General features: G+C 44.2%; 1 protein-coding gene across 8 annotated transcripts in view; it reads left to right on the top strand.

The window, feature by feature from the left end:
- pard3ab (par-3 family cell polarity regulator alpha, b) overlaps window positions 1-22,360 on the top strand; it is a 230,300-nt gene that overhangs the window by 89,561 nt on the left and 118,379 nt on the right. For all 8 annotated transcript variants that reach the window (XM_027291164.1, XM_027291143.1, XM_027291170.1 and 5 more), the window contains exons 4-5: window positions 1,746-1,945; window positions 2,197-2,340. In XM_027291164.1, the coding sequence (XP_027146965.1) occupies window positions 1,746-1,945; window positions 2,197-2,340 (344 nt within the window). The remainder of the gene's footprint in view (window positions 1-1,745; window positions 1,946-2,196; window positions 2,341-22,360) is intronic.

The following is a 22,360-nucleotide window of genomic DNA, read 5'->3' as shown; positions in this document are numbered from 1 at the left end:
TGTTCCTAAGTGTCAGTTTTAATGGTGATTAGTTCGAGCACACGGTTGGGTGTTGTGACAAGTGGGTTATTTATATATTTCAGAACAACTAGGAGTGTGTTACAATGCCAAAGGCAAACAATGGAGGCTGTGTTCGTTAACAGTTTCTCATGCAGTGTACTAATTCTTCTTAAAGGGGCACTTAACTTAATAAAGTTTGGGGGATCCACAAGACACGAGCAGCTTTAAATCAGGGTCCGTACATTTTCATGGTTAGACGCTCTCTGGTTAGTGCTCGTGTGTTTCCACACACTTCCAGACATCTCTTGATGATCTATAACAAGTGATGTAAAACTTTCTGAGCCGTCTCTGCTACAACCCAACCTGCTTTCATCCACGACGTGACGTTCACAACACTTCCAAACGAGGGGGAAGGAGACTGTGCCGATTTAAGAAACGGGGAAACATGCCATCTCATTTATAGACTCTAAGACTTGAGTTTATTTCATTGGGAACTAATGATGATGGTTAATAAGGCAGAGGTGCTGCTCTTATGGTTTAATACACAGCGCTCACTGATCCTGCAAGCCAATCAGAAACGAGCATTTTCCACAGTAACTGCCTTAAACTGTACACCACACAGGTCAGTACAGTCACTGTAGTTCAGCTGAAGTCGCCTCCTGTGTTCTAATGCCTCATGGGAGTTGTAGTGTAGCCGGCTTGTTAGGTCGGCCTGCGCTCTGTCCTCCCCGTTAACTCCGTCTCCCAGGGTGCCGCTGCCTCCCACATCACAGAGCTGATTAGGTCCCATGCTCCGCGTGACCCGACAACACTCAAGTCGAGCCAAGTTACAGTCCACGCATCATCAGTAACACTCACACACAGTTTATTATGATCCCACACACACTGACCTACACACTCATCAGTTTATCTGACATGCATAAACAAGAACACACACAGATGGACACATTTAATCTTGTCATGCTCTTTGTCTCACAATACACACTCAGTGTTGACTCACACACACACACACACACACACTCCTCTCTTTGGCCCGATTCTAGTATTTCCTGTATGGACACACACACACACACACACACACACGCCGTCATCCAACAAACATCTGACAGTGTTTGAGGAGTCCTGGAAGAGAACATGGGAACATGACACTTGGCATTGTCATCTGAAGAAGATGCTCCAGTTTTTTTTTTAAACAGTTTTAGTTACACTCCATCTCTCCCGTGTGGTCCGCTGGGTACGTTTCAGCCAATCAGAGCCGCCCGTGGGAATATATATATATATTTTTTTTAATGTCATAACAACGTGTCTTGTGTACAAGCGCTGGCTGTGCTGTTTTTTTTGTTGCCCTTGTCAGAGTTATTATTTGGACCTTGTCCCACTTCCCACGCGCTGCAACTTTTTTTTTTAAACAGAGTGAAGAGTTTTAATGGAAGGCATCCACTCACACCGAGATTTCTCAATAGGCTCTTCCTCGTGTTGTTGTTCCCACGCAGTGTCTCCTGCAATAACGCCGTCAGTGAAGTAGAAACTAGAGCTGCCTGATTACTTTTAGTGATAAATCAGATTATTCCAGCGCCGGCTGATAATGGAATCTCGATGATTAATTAGTTTTGAGGAACAAAATTAGTTCCAGCACGTCATCTTTTTGTTTTTAGTCTTATCAGCTCTGGTAAACGGTGTCGTTTTCTATGCACACTCATGAAACAACCCAGGTTAAAAATAAGTTTTCCCCCTCTCTGTCTCAGATATGCCCCTCCACGTCCGGCGCAGCAGCGACCCCGCCTTGCTCACCATCAATGGGCCGTTTAGCAGCGGTGGCGCCGGCGGCGAGTCACGGGCCCAAACGGAAGAGCCGCCGTCGAGGAAGAACCCGACCCGTTGGTCCACCACCGCTGGCTTCCTGAAGGCTCGCCACTCCTCCGGCACCAACAGCCTCGAGAGGAAGGTAGGTGGTCTGGTCTGAACTCCTGAATGTTTCAGGTAGTATTTGAAATCTGCACATGATCGCCCCGACCTTTAACTTCACCACCTTCATGTTAACGTCCATCGTAGCAACTTCTAACTCTTGAATCAGGGTAAAACTACTTAATTTATTGAAGCTGTACCCTTGCATCCTTTCCATCCATCTCTGGGGAAGAAGCTTTCTATGAACAACACATTAACAACCTTTGTTTCCGCGTCTTCGCATCTTCCCAGGGTAAAAACATGGACACGTACCGCAGTCTGCCGCGGGACGCAGGAGCGTGGACCAATCAGAGAGAGTTTCAGAGAGAGACAGCCCGCTCGTCACTAAGCGCCAATCACCCCATGGTGGACCGCTGGCTGGAGAGACAGGAACAGGTAGGACCGCTTTTAGAGCACACTGAAGCGTGGACAGATTGTACCTGTGACACATTGTTTCTCACCTCTACCCAGTGTTCAGAAACTGGCTTGGCAGCTGGTAATTATATGCCAGCTAGAGAGCGAAACAGACTTTCTTTGAGGTTTGACGAAGATTTGTGAAATGTGTCCAGATACTGAAGAGAAAGAGGAACGGGTCAAGTCTACAGGAACATGTTTACTACAGAGAGCATGTATTCATGACAGCAATACAGAACCTCACACTGGACATGACGTAAACACCTGATACCCTCGAGTGTCCAGCGCTCAGAGATTTACAGCCGGTCTCACACGCCACAGTCCGTCAACCCAAAGCTCTGTTAAAGCCTGTCTGAGCGGCTAAGATCCAGTCCCGAGTCTGTCCCAGTTCCATCACTCCCCTCGGTCCTCGGGAGGGGGGGAAGAGGTTTAAAAGGAGTTTCCACCATAAATCCATACTGACTCATAACTCATGGAAAGAGAAATAACATGATGTTGATATGGTAAATAACAAAAGCCCCGTACGGCACATATGGTCCTGTTTAACTGGATATGCGGAGCGTTGTCAGGGCTCCGTTTCCACTTGGGGTCATGCACACCAGCGTTTAGTTAGAATACGATCGTAACATAGGATAACCTATCATTAGGTTCACATTTGGTCTTTGCATAGGTTGCATTATGAAAAAGTCAGTCCCTTTTTTATAATATCAGTGAATATGTAAACATGAAGCAGTGTGCTGTGTTGAAGGGCGCGGGCACACTCGTAAACCAATCTTTATCTTTTAATGGGCTGTTTGTTGTGTTTTGTCTGACATCTGTGCTGCGCTAAGACATCTGCGCTCCTCTCTGGGTTTAATGAAGTGGAATTATCTCGGTGTATTCTTGAGATAATGATGTGAGAGCGATCCTCAACACATGCAAGCTGATGCAAGTAGGTTACTGTGTAAGAGTCTCCATGTTGGAGGCTTCATACACGTTCAAACAGACACCAGCTCAATCGTGTTGCAGTGCGCCCGTGCAGATTTAGGTTGTAGTCAAAGCATGGAGCAGAAAATGTGTGTTCCCGTTCAGAAAGGCCAAATATGGTTCATTGTTTTGATCATACTCTGAGAGCTCTGACACCCTCAGACAGCACTTGATTGTTGGGTGCCATTGAGCTGTACATGGCGAACCGTTACCTGTAGTTTTTGTAGCACTCCTCAGTTACTGCTGTGTTTGATTGACGGCGGAAAAAAAGGTTTGCAAGATTGTCTTGATCGGAACAACGAGGGAAGCAATGGCTTGGTCAAAGATCCCACCTATAGGCTCAGAGCTGAAGAAGCCTCTTTGATGAGAGGTGAAACGTCTTCCCGGATCTACAACCAAGTCCAGTTGCCCCAGATTGAACCCACCTTGAAGAAGGTCGACAAGAACCTTCACAGACTTGTTTTGAATCGTCTTCTTGTTCGTTGGACGCCGTCGCTTTGGAGTCAGTTTGCACGGCTCGTTTCTTCTTTGCACAGGTTGAATTTAAACGCATCATTCAGCTCATAGGTTAACTTTAACCTTAGGTCAATCTTAATGCATGCTTAGCGTGTCTTTACTGTGTCTTATGCTGCTACCGGATGCTTGAATTTCCCCCCGGATCAATAAATGATCTATCTATCTATCTGGAGTACACATTCAGATTTGCTACTATAGATTTTGTCTAATGCAGACGTGTCAGCTTCTAGTTGGCTGTATTCTCCGGGGTGCGTTCAAGTGCAGCTGTTAATGCAAGACATCAGTTAAACTGCCTCCCAGGCTGAGCACGACCTGCAGATTTACAGCATACATAGAGTTCTGTGTATCACCTGAGGTTGTTGGTGACTCCACAAAGCACCATCTAACTCAAACATGTGACTATTTTTGTTGTTCCTCCTCCTCCCGTAAACAGTTCGGTCCACAGAAGGGTTAAGAGCACGGCGAGTTCTCGTCTCATCTATCAGAGCGTGGCGCCTCGCCGTTCTCACCTCATCTGTCTTACAACAGGTTTTTAGCATGAAGGGGGTTAAGTGGTAGAGGTCACTGCAGGATGGTGTCGTCGGTATTAATGACCTGCTGGAGGCCATCTGCCCTCCTCAACTCCCACACGCATGAACTGTACACACACACACACACACACATGCATGTCCTCAGTCTCCGTGTCTTATTTAATGCTGCTCCTCTCTGTGATAGTAAGAGACAGATCGCTGACTGTTAAGTTGCTCCATAAGTGTGCAGGTGTGTTTATTAAAAATGACTCAGTCAGATAGTCTGAATCCAGGTTCTGTGATGACGCGTAATGTCAGACGTCTTCTTATCAGCACGTACTCTTTGGTTCGAGGTCTCCCCGGGCTGCTGTTGGCCGGCATCGCTCCGCTCGCTCGCTGACGCTGTTTCACGTCACGATGATTTAAGCTCCTCTCAGCTTCGCTTCCAGGAAAAGATGTCGCAACTCTGCTGTGATGAGAAAAGCCTTAATTCTGTTTCTGGACTTGACAATTAAATAAAAGAGAATAAACGAGATGAATCACCTTTTAGTGTCCTCTGTAGATTGTTGTTTTAATATGGACTGAATGATTTTATTACCCAGCACTATATTTTATTCTGTTTGATGGAGATACAGGACGAGACAAACTCGCCTTTTTAGTTTTCTGAGTTTGAGTGCTTTAGTCTTTGTGTTTGATATAATCATATGTAGGTAAATATAGCTATACAGCTGATATAAATAAACAGTATATGACTGATTTCTTTACAGTCTGTTGAGGTTTTATGTGTCCTGTATGTGGCCCTACGTGCGTCCATCAAATATGATATACTTAATATTTTATGCTGTGTTCGATATTTAGTACTCTCCAGTGCAAGATGAAGCTTTTATATTCAGATATATTTTTCTACTATTGCTTGATTATTTGCAACAATATGACCTGGTGGATTGTGGGTATTTAAGGTGGAAGAGGAGTTGTGTGTTTATGCAGATTTATCTCTTTCATTTCATTTGATCCAGCTCCGATCCACGTGGACTTGCTGTGCATATTCTTTTTTATCACTGAGTTTAAGGATATTACACGGGATCAAAACAAGAGTTTAGAGCTGGCCTGTTTTGTAAATGGACACTAATGTGTTGCTACAAGCATTATACACCAGGAAAAAGGTTTTTCTATCACCACATATCAGAATATATCTGTGATATGTGAAGCAGCTAACACAAACCTTCATGTTAAAGTTAAACAAGCAGCAGATAAATCTAAAACATCAGAGTGAATTCTGTGAACAGAGCTGACTCAGTGCATCTTTATTAGCCGAACAGCTTCTGTGTGTTTTCCAACCTTCATCTACGCTTCATTCAACACGGAGAAGATTTCCACCGTGACACAAATGAGTCTTTTTTTCCAGTCGTGTATTAAACCTTTGTTAGGGGCGTAGAATAGAAGCGTGGCGTGGGGATGAAGAATAGCACAGCAAGAATAGAATATGCTGTGATTTAATTAGAATAGAACAGCTTGGACTCATGAATTAAAGCAGTGCAATTTCCTCACGTTGGTTTCATCTTATCTTCAGAAATAACACGGAGCAGAGAGAGGAGTATGAATTAGAACGGAGCGTCACATAATGAAGTCAGGCCTATTTTAGTCGTGTTGGGAGAATTTTGGCTTCTCTCGTAACAAAAAACGTGCAGAGCGCGCACGGGGCATCGCTCTGCACTGAAGTGAGCCAGATTGAATCGCGTTGAAATGAATGAAACTATTCTCCGTTCCCAAGTGGGTAATTGTGCGTGCCTGCGGCGGGCGCTGGCGGTGACGGCATTGGCGGCGGAGGCAGCTCCCTGACGCAGACACACACACACACACACACACACACACACACAGACAGACACAGACACACACACACAGTGAAAAATCGAACTGCGATAGGTTTTTTTTTTTTTTTTTTTTTTTTGAGCTGCGTCGTTCACAAGCGAACAAAGCTCCCAGCTCCCCTTTTGGCAACAGGTAGGGGGTCGCCATGGCAACAGTGAGCTGTCAGTAGTCGAGTGTGTATTAATGAGAGCTGGCTGGAGGTGCTGAAGCTGCGTCGAAAACAGAGGTCTGCACTGTGTGTGTGTGTATCAGTGAGCTACGAGGAGATTTATGCATCTGTGTGTGTGTGTGTGTTTAGGTGTCCGTCAGTTTGTGGCACAATGAGTGTGTGTTTATGCATTTCTGACTTGTGTCGAGGTGTGTGTGTGTGTCCATCTGTGGAGATTTTGTCCAAAAAAAAAAAAAAAAATGGAGGCAGCCACAGACGCGTGCAAATCAATAAATTAAGAAGAGAAGCCACAAGCCGCTCATCCGCCTGCAGTATGAGCGTGGACAGCTGAAACACACACACACACACACACACACACACACACACACACACACACAGCTTGTACTCTGTCTGGGTCAGACAACAGTCTCTGAGGACTTGTATGTCACAGAGTGTGTGTGTGTGTGTGTGAATCTTCTATATTTCTTGTGTTTTTGTGTGAGCCTCTCTCTCATTCGATAGTGTGTGTGTGTGTTTTTATTAGTGCATAATCACCGCTCTGTTTCCTCGTATGCAGCCTTATATCATCCACACACGCAGCAGCTTTGTAATCGATGACTGAACAGATAAATCGAGGCGATCTGGATGCAGGAATTCTCGTGCTGCACGTGCTCCGCTCCCCGGAGGATGAATGACCTTAACGCTTAGCACAGACTGTCACCTATCGACTCGTAAGAATAGATCAGCACAATCAGAATCCATGAAGAACTACCTGTTAGCTCACCCTGCTTTTTTTTACATTTTATAAAACCTCTGTTGTCTCGAGAGGGTGACACGAGGGGGTTGCAATAAGCAGCTAAACCGTTAGTCGTCATTAAATCCTACACACTGCACTGACAGCACTTTTTTATTTTCTGATACCTGAAGCTGGAGCCAGACAGCATTAACACAAAGAAGCTGGATTCTCCTCTTACAGCATTACACACACTCAAACATGCTGTCAGACTCAAGAGCACATAATGATGTGTGTGTGTGTGTGTGTGTGTGTGTGTGTCCAAACATAGATGCCCTCTTTAGATTAATGATCTTTAAATTATGAATAATTCATTCACTTGTTACAAAATTCTTCCGGCTTTATTGCGTGGATGAAACAAAACCAAACACTGGATCACATAAGTGCACTATTAGATTTTTATTTATGTACATGTAATGTTCAATTATTGCCGTAGTTCAATTATAACACGTAGGCACGTCTGTATATTTGTGGAGCAGATTGAAACTAAACTATTTAAACAAAAACCCCAAACCATGACGGTAAAAGATCGTACAATATGCCACGGATGACCTTTCTTATACAGTATTTTAGGTTAAGTTATACAGAATAACGTATTATTTATATCATTTTATTACGGTCTTTTACTGTTTTTACTTTACTATCATGTGTTGTTTTTTACCGTAAAATCTACAGACATTTTAAAATATGCAGTAAACATGAAATCAACAGTATGAATATCCTTTTACTTAAATATTAGAAAAAGTTATGCCGTATTTTTTACTCAGCTGTCAGTGACTAGTGAATATAAGTGGTTGCATAACTTTAACAGATACACTTAAAGCAGTCTTATGGTTATATCAATAATTATGTGGGCTCAGTTGTAAACAGCTGTGCAGATTTCAAAGTGGTGATATCTGGTGGAGTCCTGACAGTGAGGGATCAGCTTTTAATGCTCTACAGACAGTGATGCATGTTGTGTTTGCAGCAGCAGCAGCTCGTCGCTATGAAAAGACAAAAGAGCTCCACGAGCAGAAAGTCGATTTATTTCTTGTCAACTGAAAAAAAAATCCAAAGCAGAGAAATGTCACTGACTGATTGACAGGTTGGGCCAGCTGAGCAGCAACAACAACACAAACACCACCACCAGCAGCTTCTGAGGAGATTTTTTAACATTTTATCAGCGTGACCTTTTGAAAGACGAGGACGACACCTAACGACGTCCCCCTCCCCCAATTAGCACTTATTAAGCACTGCTGGTTAAACTGGGTTTGTGCCATAAATACGTGTGATTTCTGTGCCACGGTTAATGATGATAACTCACTGGAGGTCAGTCTGTACTCTGCTGGTGGTGTTTAGTTTGTAGTTCAGTGTAGCATAGTGTGTGTGTGTGTGTATCACAGTGTGTGTATCGCTGTGTGTGTATCACAGAGTGTGTATCGCAGACTTTGGTTTGCGTCAGTGTGTGTTTGCTGCTGTGTGTCTTCGGCCATTAGACCGCTGCAGGGACTGAGTTATCTTTCATGGTGGGATGGAGGCTTCACACAACTCACTGGGGATGTTGTTACACAGATGTACTCAAGGCAGGTCAGCACACACACACACACACACACACACACACACACACACACACACACACATACCTGTCCAGTAATGTTAATCCCAGCGTATGCATGTGTGCACTCCATCCATGCTTTACATGCACGCATTAACACAACAGCCAGTTGGTAAAACATACACACAGACAAATATATAAACTTCTGCACACACACACACACACACACACACACACACACACACACACACCAAAAGGATTTCATGAGAGAGAACCACACACACATTTATTATGCATACGCTACATTTCAAAGCATGCTTAGACCAAACAGACGTGTATGGACGCACACACGCACACAATAACACAGTTACACCGTAAGTGTATGCACCAAAACAAATCCTCATGCCCATGTGAGCACACACACACACACACACACACACACACACACACACACTCACTCACACACCTTCCTCCAGTGCTTCGTAACTAACAAGCTTCCATGCGGTGTGTGTAGTGGAGAGTTGAGTCCCTCAGGTGCACAGTGCAGCTTTAGCAGGATAAATCATGCAAACTGAGCCGTGCACTCATAAATCAACCTCAGACTAACAGTGCGGCGGAGTGTGTGTGTGTGTACGTATGTGCATGCATAATGCACGCTGAAGCCTGCATGTTCAAGTTTTGTCCGGTGGAGATGTCGGTGTGTGTGAATTGTTTGTGTGTGTGTGTATTTGTAGTTGTGTACGCGTGCATATCATTTTCTATGTAAGGAGTTCAAGAAATCTGTGTGTGTGTGTGTGTGTGTGTGTGTGTGTGTGTGTGTTAATAAGACAGGTGAATGTGAACAGTCTTCCACAGCAGCAGGATCAGTGTGTAGATTGTGGAGAAGTGACCAGTAGGTGCTGCTGTGGAGCTTAGATGGAAGAGAGTAACAGGTTTGTGTGTGTGTGTGTGTGCGTGTGCGTGCATGTGTTTTGTCCTTCTGTTTCCGTACTCTCCAGTCTGTGAGTAGAGTGTGAATGACTGGACCCGTACGAACTGTAGGTGTGTGTTTGTGTTTTGTAGATATCTGCAGCCACCTTGCTATTATGAGCCGTTAGTCTGACACTTTCTTCCCACTCCGACATCGATATTATCTTTCTCTGAACCTTATTATTATTATTATTATTATTATTACTTTGTAACACGTCTTGTTTTTTCTCCCTGTTACTCACCGCTCTCCTGCTCCTTTGTTTCTGGTTAACAAGAAGGTTCCTTCAGCGTGTTCTGCTCGTGTCTGTGTGGGTTCATCCCACAGTCCAAACACATCCAGGTTAACTGGTGACTTTAACTGAACTGTGGACCTGCCCGGGGCGTACCCCGCCCTCTGCGCCCCCCTGCTGATGGATGGATGTTTTCCACGTTCATTGGCTGCACTACGTTCAGTTATCTAACATGATTTGGTCACACCTTTTTTGTTAATGTCGCTGTGATTAATTTCCAATCTTAACATTACCAAAGTGCATTAAACTCTGCGCTTCTTACTTACTTTGTGTGCCCAGCTTCGACGTTTGTATGACACCAAGAAGCTTCGGTTGGTTTGTGGCACAGACAGTAAAGAGAGAAATAAAAATTTATCTTCTGATCGTTTCATAGCGGTTACATTCATCACAAATAAACACAGCCCTGCAGCTAACTGCAGCCATGCCCGATGCCAGGCTCATAGTATTATGTTATTATGTTATTATTATTATTATTATGACATTTCATGTTTGGCAGAAGAACAAGAATGAAAATCTCAAGTCTTTCAAACACATGTAAATAATTAGTCTGTGTGTCCGTCAGTGGGATTTGTCTGAACTAGGCGGCTTCCTCTTAATCCATCCTGACGTATCCATCACAGCTGACTTAGTGTCAGTGTTCTTCGTGCTGCAGGCACGTACATAACACCATCAGAAGCTGAGGCGTAAACTCGGATCAGCACGTCATAACTCGAATAAAAAAATATTTCCGTTTAACTCGCCGTCTTTTCCTCTCCATTCTCTTCCTCTCCATTGATCTCCCCCTCTCTCTGTTTGCTCCTCTCCTCACCTCCTCACATCGTGTCCTTTTATTTTCACTCCTCTCATTTCTCTCCGTCTCACCTCCTCCTTTTCTTCTCCGCTCCTCGTCGCCTTTGATCTTTGGGTTTTTTAATATGACAGAGAGCGGTGGGAGCCCAGATCCCTTCCAGCTGGGAAGAACAGGGCGAGAGATGAGGGGAAGATGAAAGACACCCTCTCTCCCCTCCTCATGAGGGATTCTCGAGGGGGTCTCTCTACCTCGGGGTGCAACCTGCCGTCAGGACTTTGTGCACACACGAGCACATCATTTTCCGTTCATCACCTGCTACCAAAATGTAATTACACCGGAAAGAGAGCTGATCAGGTTGGACAGATGGCACCTCTCTCTCAAACTTAATCCACCTCTTGAGGTAGAGGGAAGGTTAGAAACACATCCAGCCTGAAATCAAAGATAAGACTGTCAGTTTTGTAAACCCGCTGCGCTCCACAGGTTTATCATTAGCGCAGAGAGAGAGAGAGGGAATGAACAGAAGATAGATGTTGAAAGGATAAAGGAGATGAGAGTGTTTTTCTGAGGACTCTATCAGAGGTCTATAAAACGATCAAAGACACACAAGAAGGATGACAACAGCAGGTGTCAGCTGTTATCAGAGGAGAATCTGAAGGGATCTGACAGAAGACGGATAGAGCTGATTATTGAGGCCCGGCGTGCTCTGACAATCTAATCCTGCAAATGGAGCTCACTCTGAGAGATATGTTGCTGTATCTGAACGGTCAACACCTGAACCCACATCAAATAAATCCAGATATTTTGTATATTTGGGTCAAAATCATCATCGATGTTGAGCCTTGATCCCAATCCAGCAGAGTACACCCTGGACAGGTCGGCAGTTTAACACATGGAGCAACCATTCACGCTCACATTCACACCAATTAACCTGCATGTGTTTGGACTGTGGGAGGAAGTCCAAAGAGAACCCACAAAGACGAGAACATGCAAACCAGCCCCAGAAAAGCCTCCAGCGGGCTGGTGAGTCTGAACCTAGAACCTTTTTGCTGTGAGGCAACAGTGTTAACCCAAGTGTCAACCTCCGTGACTGGGAAATGAATCCTAAAGTGCTAAAACTGTAATTCCTCCATCGGCCACTTGAGGCCGGCTGCAGAAGCGACGTATTAAAATGATAATGAAACATGTTTACAGCCTGGTACAAAAAACAGTTTTGGTCTCTGTAGCTAATTTCCCCGTTCATGACAACTGTACTGAGGCTGAATTTATATACAACTCACCTGTTCACATTATATTAAGGCTTAAAGTTATGCAGGATTAAGAGCGTGGACACTGATTGACAGGTGGGTGTCGTTACAGATGGCTTGTTTGAGCAGCAGCAGCAGGTCTGCTGAGGATCCACGTCTTTGCCGATATTCAGATTAACCAGGAGGCGGAAGAAGCAGCCAACATGACGGCACCACGTATCTTTGGCTTCGGACACCTATGCATGATGTCACTTGTGCTCTGTACATTCTTTATACTGTCATTGTGCTCACCAACCACCTACTGTATTATCAGAGTTTTTATCATTAAAAAAACAAACATATCTTTTATTCTGAAATGATCCATATTGCTCCCACTGGCATCGTGACAAAACATTCATTTGCATTTGTGAATTAGTTTAATCTTCTAACGCATATCAGCATGATGATAATAAATGCAAAATCCCATCAACACCAGCTGATAAGACCAAAGACGGCTCAGTAGGGACGTAGATGAACCGGTCGCCCATCTTAAAGAGCTAAAGCTCCCAAAGCTTCACTGCTCAGCAGAAATAATTACTTCTAATGACAAAACCATGACTGCTTTATAAAGTTTTATTAGCGGTTTACATGTTCGGCTCCTGAGTCATTGGTGGTGCAGTTAAGATGTGCAGCTGTGGAGGTGTTTCTGCTGAAGGTGCAGCACGCACTGCTGCAGAGCACTGCAGCACGAAGTGTGAGGAAAGAAGAAGTGGTAGAGGGTGAGGATACAGAGCGAGAGCGAGTTTTTGTTCCCTGACTTGTTTATATAGACACAATCTTCTTCTCAGCAGCAGCCATTACAGTTGGAGTCGGTCAGAATAATGGCCTTCAGTCTGACAACTATACATCAGTGTGTGTGTGTGTGTGTGTGTGTGTGTCACCATTATCCACAGCTTCCTTCCTCTCAGAGGGGTAGTGCGGTCGGCTTTGCCTGTTATTTCGCTCCATCGGGAGTCCCATCACGGTAAACGGTGCATCACATAACAAGCTGTGTGCCCGGCCACACACCACCTCGGTCCACCTCTGTGTTTTTGGGCGTGCAGCGAATGCACCGCGAGGTTTAGACGACCAAACCACATAAATGTAGTCTGAAACTTTTGGAGTCTCTTTCTTCACAGAAGTTCGGTAGTCTTTTTTTTTTTTTTAGTTCATAAAAATCTGCCATCGTACCAACCTGTCAGCGTCGATTTGTGATACCCGCTCTGTGTTTTCGGGTGGTGTTGATACGCTCATTGAACTGAGAAATCACACACACACACACACACACACACACACACACACACACACAAATCCCACATGCCCCTAAACACCACAGCTCTGCTCTCTCTGCTGGTGGCTGCAGTGAAATATGTCTGCTTAGAAATGCATCAGCATAGTAAATGTTTTATGATTCAAACAGCGTAACAGAAAACTAAAACTTCAAATAAGCCTCCACCAACTCCTTCACTTCCTTCTCAAATTCTAGTACTGTTTCACAGTTTTTCGCTTGTTTAGGACTGTTTGTTTTGTGTATATACAAATATTTATTGACAATTAAAGGTTCAAATTTCATTCTTGATCTCTAAAACAACAGCTGACAAAGCCATCACCTCACATCCAGGCCCAGAGAGCCAGCAGCTCCTCTGAGAACCAGAACCAGTCAACCTTCTGCCATTTCCATCCATCCATCCAACCAAACATCCATCCATCCAAACATCTATCTATCCATCCAAACATCCATCCATCCATCCATCCAACCAAACATCCAAACATCCATCCATTCAAACATCCATCCATCCATCCATCCATCCATCCAAACATCCATTCAAACATCCATCCATCCATCCATTCAAACATCCATCCATCCAAACATCCATCCATCCAAACATCCATTCAAACATCCATCCATCCATCCATTCAAACATCCATCCAACCAAACATCCATCCAACCAAACATCCATCCATTCAAACATCCATCCAAACAGCCACCCATCCTTTCAAACATCCATCCATCCATCCATCCATCCATTCAAACATCCATCCATCCATCCATCCATCCAAATATCCATCCATCCATCCAAATATCCATCCATTCAAACATCCATCCATCCATTCAAACATCCATCCATCCATTCAAACATCCATCCATCCATCCGTTCAAACATCCATCCAACCAAACATCCATCCATCCTTTCAAACATCCATCCATCCAAACATCCATCCATCCTTTCAAGCATCCATCCATCCATCCATCCATCCATCCATCCATCCACCCATCCAACCAAACATCCATCCATCCAAACATCCATCCATCCAAACATCCATCCATCCATCCATCCATCCATCCATCCATCCAACCAAACATACATCCATCCATTCAAACATCCATCCATCCATCCATCCATCCATCCATCCATCCATCCATCCATCTCTTTCGGGGGGGGGCTTCCGAGTCATTTCCAGGCCCGATGGGCTGTATAGTTCCTCCAGCGGATTCTGATATATTTATTTTCTGACATCAGTTAATCTAATCTAATTAATTTAATCTAACTAATCATTTCAGCTCTATAACTTTGGGGGATTTTGTAGTAACAGTGTCCATACCACCAGTAGAGTTCTGTCCAGACTTGGAGAATCTATGTTGAAGAGCACTGAAGGTTCTGGAGTCTCAATAATGGCCCAATAATGTTGTTATTTCCTTTTGATGTCTGTATGTATGATTTGTTTGACTGGAGATGCAGCTACTGCTTATATGAGGTCCCCCTCATTGTTTTTTGCTCTCTATGCATATGTATATATGTAATATTATAGTCTGTGTGTGTTGCCATGCTTGATCCATTGCAGTTGACACACAGCTCTGTCCTCCATATGGTTTCCATATGGTAGTTATTTAGAAACTTTCCTCCCGCTCACTTACAGTCCACATACTGTACTTCTTTACAGTATCCTACTCTCTGTGCTCACACACACAAACACACACACACACTCTGCCTCCACCTGTGTCATGTTTGACATTGTCTGGAGAGCCAAGTCAAGCTGATTCTGTCAGTGTGTATTGGATTCAAGCCTACATCAACGTTCGGCACCGAGTCTGGCTGATTACTGTCTAAATAATCCATCCACACCACTGGAATGCCAGTCAGCCTGAGAGGGCCAGGCAAGGACCTCAGCGGAGTAGAAGGAGTGAAAAGAAATACAACAATATGAATATTTAAGGTGGAAGAATGACGGAAAGACTGTTTTTCTGTGATGTTCTTGTCAACTGATGGACCAACTTTTTTGTTTCTTTTTTTCCCCTCAGACAACCAAGAGCTGAAATATAAAATGTCAGAGCATCCCCTGAATCCCTTCAGGTTTCCAGTTGGGACTTTTCAAAGTGTCGTTTTTCATCCTTTTGAACGAGCTTTGTCACGGCTTTCTGTTCCTCTGCGTGATGTGTCTCTGTCCGTCTCGCTGTCTGCCTCTCTCTGTCATTCTCCTTGAGTCTGTCTGTCTGCCTTCCCCTTTTATTTCCCCCTCTAGTCCTTCATTTCTCTGTCCCATCACTCACTTTCTCTTTCGTTCTCCCCCCCGGCGCTCTTGGGAGAACATTTCTGTAACACCTCTCACTAATCTGAGTATTTTTTAAAGATATCTCTATTAAATATGGTAAAAGAATCAAGTATGTAGAACATTCTGCTCCGTCCTTTGCATTCAAACCTTCTGCAGTTTCATTTCCAGCGACACTGACTGGGCTCCTAAAATGTGAGTTTTGAAATTGCTTATATTCCTGATGAGGCCTCCATCATTGTCTAGTATTGCTGGGAAAATTGCGGCCCTTGTTTCGCTGCGATGATACACCCTCTACCAACCCCCATCTACTTTGATTGGATTGGATCGCAGGAATTGCAGTTGAATTAAGTGGATCGCTACAGCAGCGCCGTGGTAATTTAGGAAGTGCTGGAAGTCTCATTTTGTTCACGTTGTTATTGCTGCTGCCTCTGTGATGTACAAAGACGCAGAGCTGTGGAAACTGTGTGTGTGCGCAGTTTCAGCACACTGGATTATAGCTTCCAAACTTTATTTGGCTGCAAATGATAAACGGCAAGATATATTACATTGCCAACATAAACATTGCGTCCATATGTGAAACTTGAGAATGATCTGCTGCTGTAACAGCCTCCCCTCTCCGTGGAAGGCTTTCCTCCAGATTTTTTGCTTTCATTCAGCCACAAGAGCATTAGACAACACTGATGTGGGGCGATAAGGCCTGACTAAAGGTTGTTGTTTGAGTTCTTTCTAAATGCTTTAGATGGGACTGAGGTCAGCACTCAGTGCAGGCCAGGCGAGAAAACCTTTTCCTTATGGACCTGGCTGTGTGCCGGAGGGCATTCCCCAACCTAGTGACACAAAAGTTGAAGGTAAAATATTGTCTAAACTAAATTTGTGTTCTCTAGTGTGAATATTTCACACTATTTTAAGGGGGCGTCCAGCCCCAAAAGAAGATAACATAATTGTATGTAGACTAGAGATGCAACTTTTATTGTCAGTTAAAGCGTAATCTTTATTCTTGCACCCCCGGTTCAAGAGTTTAATGCTACTGTGCTGAATATTGACAGTTGTACACGTGTATTTGTTATGATTACATCACATATGATCAGCCAAACATCAACAAGGTCACCAACACAAGACATCCTCTTCGCCTCTGCCAGTATGTTTACAGAGGCTGCCGAGCCCAGTTACATTGCCTGCTTGTCCAGCTCCTGTTCTGGCACGACACCTGCTCCACTCCGAGTCAGAATTCCCCCCCCCCCTGACCCAGGCCCTGAAAACCTCCCTCTCCTCGTCAGTCTGATACAAACTAACAGCAGCTACAGTTGGCAGCAGTTTACTTCACTGTCCATCATAAACTCTGTAAATCAGAGAGTTGATGAGGAGCAGCCGGAGGACATCGGAGGAAAAAACAGGAAACATTTTCTCCATAAAACATGATCCAGTTTCACCAGAATCAGTGAAAAAGTTCCATACCTGGAGCACAAAGAACAGGCGTATGAAAGACAGAGACACACGTCAGTGTAGCATCAGTATGAGCTGTTATTTCTGTTATTGTACAGAAAAATGGGAAAAGTTACAGTTAAAAGCGCCGCAGAGGCTCCGAGTTACTCTTAGATATGCACACAGATAATAACCTCTCGCCTTAAGTTACATATGTGCAGACACAAGCACTTTCTTCCGCCTTTGTCTCTGCTTTCTACTTTTACATGTCCCTTCCACAAAAGCAAACACGGCACACACACTCACACACACACAGAAACCTACACCAGCCTCCTCTTTGTCTTCTCCAACCGGCTGCCAGGATGATATAAACACAGATAACGTCCCCTCAGCTCAATGAATCCTCGAGTTATTGACGATGCCATCCGCCCCGTCTGGATCCCATTATCAAAGTGTCTTCAAAGGAGACTAATTGAATTAGTGCGAGGCATCTGTAATTGAAAGCTTGCTTTTAATGATGCATTGTGGTCTCGCACTGAGCCGAGCGTCGACATTAATAAAACGTCTCTTTGTCACGAGAGGTCGCACCGCGTTGTGCACCGCTATCGGGATCGCGAAGTTTATTTGAGTCTCCTCATATGGTATCATAACCGACTGACATTTTTTACATTTTTCAAATCTATCGGTTCAGCTAAATTAAATGTTAAGCACTGATTCTCTTTTATAGCTGACATCCTACACCAACATCAGTGTGCAGGATCTCTGCCCTCAGTGACTGACCCAGTAAATAAGACAGAGGTCACGTGCAGTGATGTTTGATCATTACGTCCTCCGACACGATGAAAGTGACCATCCGGGCGATCCCGTCTGTAAACTTTAATTAAACAAAAGTGAGTGTGTGTGTGTGTGTGTGTGTGTGTGTGTGTGTGTGTGTGTGTGTGTGTGTGTGTTACATCACCTCCGAAGAAAGTGGTCAGATTTTTTCCCCATTGCCTCTTCCTGAAAGGGGTCACACACTCACTGACCCAGAAGCTATTTGTTTCACCGCTCTTTTCGTCAGTCTGCGCGCTTCTCTTTTTTTTCTTTGAAGAAGTCTTTTTTGTTCTAATTCGGTCGTGTCAATCATCCGTAAGCTCCGGTACAATGAAAGCCTGGAAAACCTTGAATCCTTAGATCTACAGAAGGACGGATTCCTCATGGAAATGTATATCCAAGGATTTTATTAGTTGAACTCTTCATCTTTCATCCATCTCTCTTTGTTTTAAACTCACCAGATGGTGCGTAGTAGTCTTCAGGTTAGAGGTTAGGGGTTAAGGCTAATTTATGGTCTCTGGTTCAGTGTTTCATCCGGTCATGGACATATGGAGCTCTGCTGGAGAGGACATAGATACCAGTTAACAGTGATGGATGTCTGTGTTTGTGTGCCGTGTCTGTGAGTCTCTTTCTCTCTTTGAATTTTGTGTATTCGAGTTTAACACGTGTGATTTTTGTCTGTAAGAAAAGAATGAGCGTGTCTGTTTGTGGCTTGTGCACAGGCCGGCATCGCAAATCAGAAAATCAACAATTACTCTTTAGCTTTAAAGGTAAAATGGGCACATTTCTGCCCGTTGTCGCCTTCTTTGAACGGTAATTCAAATGACGTTTCAGCTAAAAGAAAGGTGACGTGGCACAGACAGGGTCAAACAGCATTATTATTGAGTTTTGGTACCAATACTTTGAAGGAATACAAAGATGTTTTTCTACAAATCTATCTTTAAAATGTGTCTGACGGCAGTGGCTGTGACACTGTCTCGGTCCGTTCGCCACACGATTTCAAACCCCACCAGTAGCATTTCAGAAGCAGAGCGTTTCTGGGGCACTTCTAAAAACGGACCGTGGTGGTTCCGGTGGGGTTTGAAACATTGACTAGAATGGCGTGATTGGCTTCAGTTTCCACAGAGGTGCACACAGAGCCCGTCGTATCCTTGCCTGGTGGAATTTGACCTTTAAAAAACACGGCTTCTTAAATGTTTGAGCCTAAAAAAGTCTAAAACTGGCAGAGCTTTGGTTTAAAACTACCTGATGAAAGAAAGTAAACAAGGAAAGCTTTTGGTACTTTTTCTTTTGTGGCTGATGCTACAGACACGTTTTGATTGGTATCCAAAAAGTATTGACGGTTTATAGCACATAGTACAAAACGTCTGAATATGTCGTCTACCTGGACTAATACAAAACAAGCCAGCCTCCTAAACTCAGTGAAGGTTTGACTTCTCTGCTTGACTTGTGATGGTTCTCAGCTCATGTCGATTTGTCTCTGTGAAATTCTTCACGAAGTCTGTCAAATGATGTGATGGTGCTATTAAAACAATTTTTTTTTTTTGCATAATTGGCGCCAACAACGGTCGAAGCGTATCGGCGTTTCTCACCGTTTCATCACGTTGCGTCACTTCCCGTTTCACGAAGGTTGTCACTCTAAAGATTGGCGACTCCACAATCAAACCTAATGATCGTAACCTTTCATAGTGTGTGAGATCATTCATATTTAAACATGTTGAAATTTTAATGCCGTTTCGGATCCAGGTGTGATGCCAAAATTGTCTGTAAGTGGTGTCCGTGCTGTAGCTTTCTGTCACAGATTTTAAACATTTACGACTCATCTCAGATTCATCCAGCATCAGAATGTTTGCATTTTGTCTCTAAAGATTTTTGTAAGATGAACTCTCCCGTCCGTCCGCCCGCTGGCCGCGATGCATCCGCATCAGTTTGTAAGTGACAGCGTGGTCAAAGTGGCAGGAAAGGGGAGCGGGCAGCACTTCATTAAAGTGCAGCATTACTCCACTCGCTCGCTCTCTCCCATACATACACACCAGGCGCAGACCACTTCATTTAGTCTGAGAGATAGAAAGGACAGGCCCCAATGGATTCTTCTATTAATCTTTAATGAGCTCCCGGGCCTGAAAACTGCCGGGCCTGCCTCTCCTTCTCTACATCCAGGAAACAAACAATGACTCGGCTGGAAAACGCATCGGCCCGCCCCGTACCTGCCTGCCTGTCTGCCTGCTAGCCATTAACCCCCCAACTCAGCCCTGAATTATTAATGCGGCTATCTATCCCTCTGCTCGCCCAGCCAACTCCCAGGAACGGGAATGGGCGACGTCTTGATGTTGTGGTTCTGAAAGCGTGGCGATGCCTCTCTGAGTGTCTCCTTCTGGACTTTTGAAGGGGGGGAGAAGCTGAAGTAAAAGCTGATTGGTCCAGCTGTCAATCAAAGTGTGAGAGTTGCCGCTAATGTTTTTCTGGGAAGACGCCAGTATTCGTTTCTTCGCAGATGACACCACTTTATTTTTTAATCTCTTCTCTTGAAGATGTAACAAAGAAAAAGAAGCTACCATGGGCCATGCAAACTTTAACAACAGATGTTGTTTAACATGAATAAATCATCTTGACTCATAGTTACAGATCTACTGTAATCCAACAGACGTTGTCCACCACTAACAGCCTCCACGCCGTTCAGAAGATTCCTTTACAGAACGAAACAGGAGCTGCCGATTCTCCAGAGCAGATGAAAACCTTTGTAACAACAGACAGGGGGAAAGAACGAGAGACCGATTGAAAAATCACTTCCATCAGCCGAGGTCCAAACTTCGTCCCGACCTTTTGAAACAAACATTTTCTCACCAGGAGGTCCACATGGTAGCGGTTCTGAAGCTTTTGATCACGTCACAGTAAATCCAGCCACAGATGGACTTGCCCATTTGCCAACTGTAGATTTAGTTAACAGTCAAATTTTCCAAAATTTTGGAAAAGTTTTCTCTTTTTTTTTTCTTATTTTTTTTAAGCCGACGCGGATGAAGATTTCCATGACGACGAGGCGACTCCATCTGCTGATGATCATGTAATCTAATCGAAAGCTCCACCACAATTACTACATGAGTAATCTGTAGATTGTTTCCCAACATTCCTGGTATGTTCATCTGTCTTTGGACAAGAAGCAACAGTGTGTGTGTGTGTGTGTGTGTGTGTGTGTGTGTGTGTGTTGGGAAATGGCGAAAACCAAACCGCTGCATTACACTGAGGTTAATTTCTCTCATTGTCCTTCTGTATTTATGGCAGCTTCTATATAACGTTGTAAACACATTCTTTACCGCAAACATATTATTTATAACTGTGTCTGTTTCTTATTTATTTCCATTCTTCCTCTCCTGATCCCGTCTCGTATGCCGACACACACCCGTACCGTACATGAACCCGTGCACAGCATCTCCGTCCATCCGTGGAACAGAGTTGTCAGTATGCAGGCGGGTACGTCTGAGATGAAGCGTATTGAAATAAAGGGCTCTGCATGCGCCGTGATGAATGCCGATCTCATTTACTCTTCCTCAGATAGCGACTCCTCTCTGCCTCTCTGATGTCCCCGGCCTCACTCCCACATCCACTGATAAATATTGAATAGTGTTGGACGTGTTTCTGAGGCTCTTTGACTTGTTATTCTTTCTCTGTCTGCTGGACTTTTTTATATCTGGCCTCTGTGTTTGTTTCATAATGTGACCGCGGGTGCAGTGCTTCCTCTCCTCCATACATTTAACAGAAAATGCTCCATGCAGTACCAGTAGATAAATCACAGCCTCACACCGTATAGTCGAACACATTTTTGGTGATTTAAAGAGTCGTTTTAGGAATGTTCCCTGTATAAACGTTATAAATGCTCACGGTGCCGTAAAAGAATCTTGGAATGCAGTGCTGCTGTCCACCGAGCCAAGAAATGTCTTTTAGGAATCTTTATTGTCTTCCACATGTGCTTATACTTTAAAGTCCATTGTGCAGAACAATTTGTAGATGATATGCCTCTTTGGGTGATGCAGCATATTTATTCCCATTGTCTTTATGTGCTGCAGGAAAGCTGCAAAATATTATTCAGTTCAAACTTTTTTGGATTCTGTTTGTCCAAATGCTGAATAAGGACAGGTGGAAGCCTTAAAGTGTCTCTTATTGTCAACTTCAAAACCAAAACCTCACACACTCTGTGTTGTACAATCAGACTTGTTGTCTTTCTCGTTTCATTTTGACCGTCTGCCACTTTCAGCCGGCAGGAGACGACTTCCACATCGATAGGTTGCACACTGTTTCCTCACACACACACACTCATACACTGCCCTGTAGCCGTATGTCCTCCAGGCACCCAAAGTGCCATGGCAACCGTACGGCAGCCACGGTAACGGCAGGCTCATTTTCATACTGATGAGGCGGCCGGTTGCCGGGGAGGCCTGCTGCTGCTGCTCGCTCGCTCGTCTCTCTCCTCTCCGGTGTCGCCCTGAAATTTTAATGACCTTCATTCTCTGCTTCTCATTTTTCCTCCTCTTTGCTCTCAATGCCCTGTCTGTTTGTGTGTGTGTGTGTGTGTGT

This window comes from Larimichthys crocea, chromosome II (genome assembly GCF_000972845.2).
Source record: "Larimichthys crocea isolate SSNF chromosome II, L_crocea_2.0, whole genome shotgun sequence".
NCBI classification, from domain to species: Eukaryota; Metazoa; Chordata; class Actinopteri; family Sciaenidae; genus Larimichthys; species Larimichthys crocea.
Note: the sequence above shows the minus strand (reverse complement) of the source record. Positions and strands in the feature narration are given on the sequence as shown.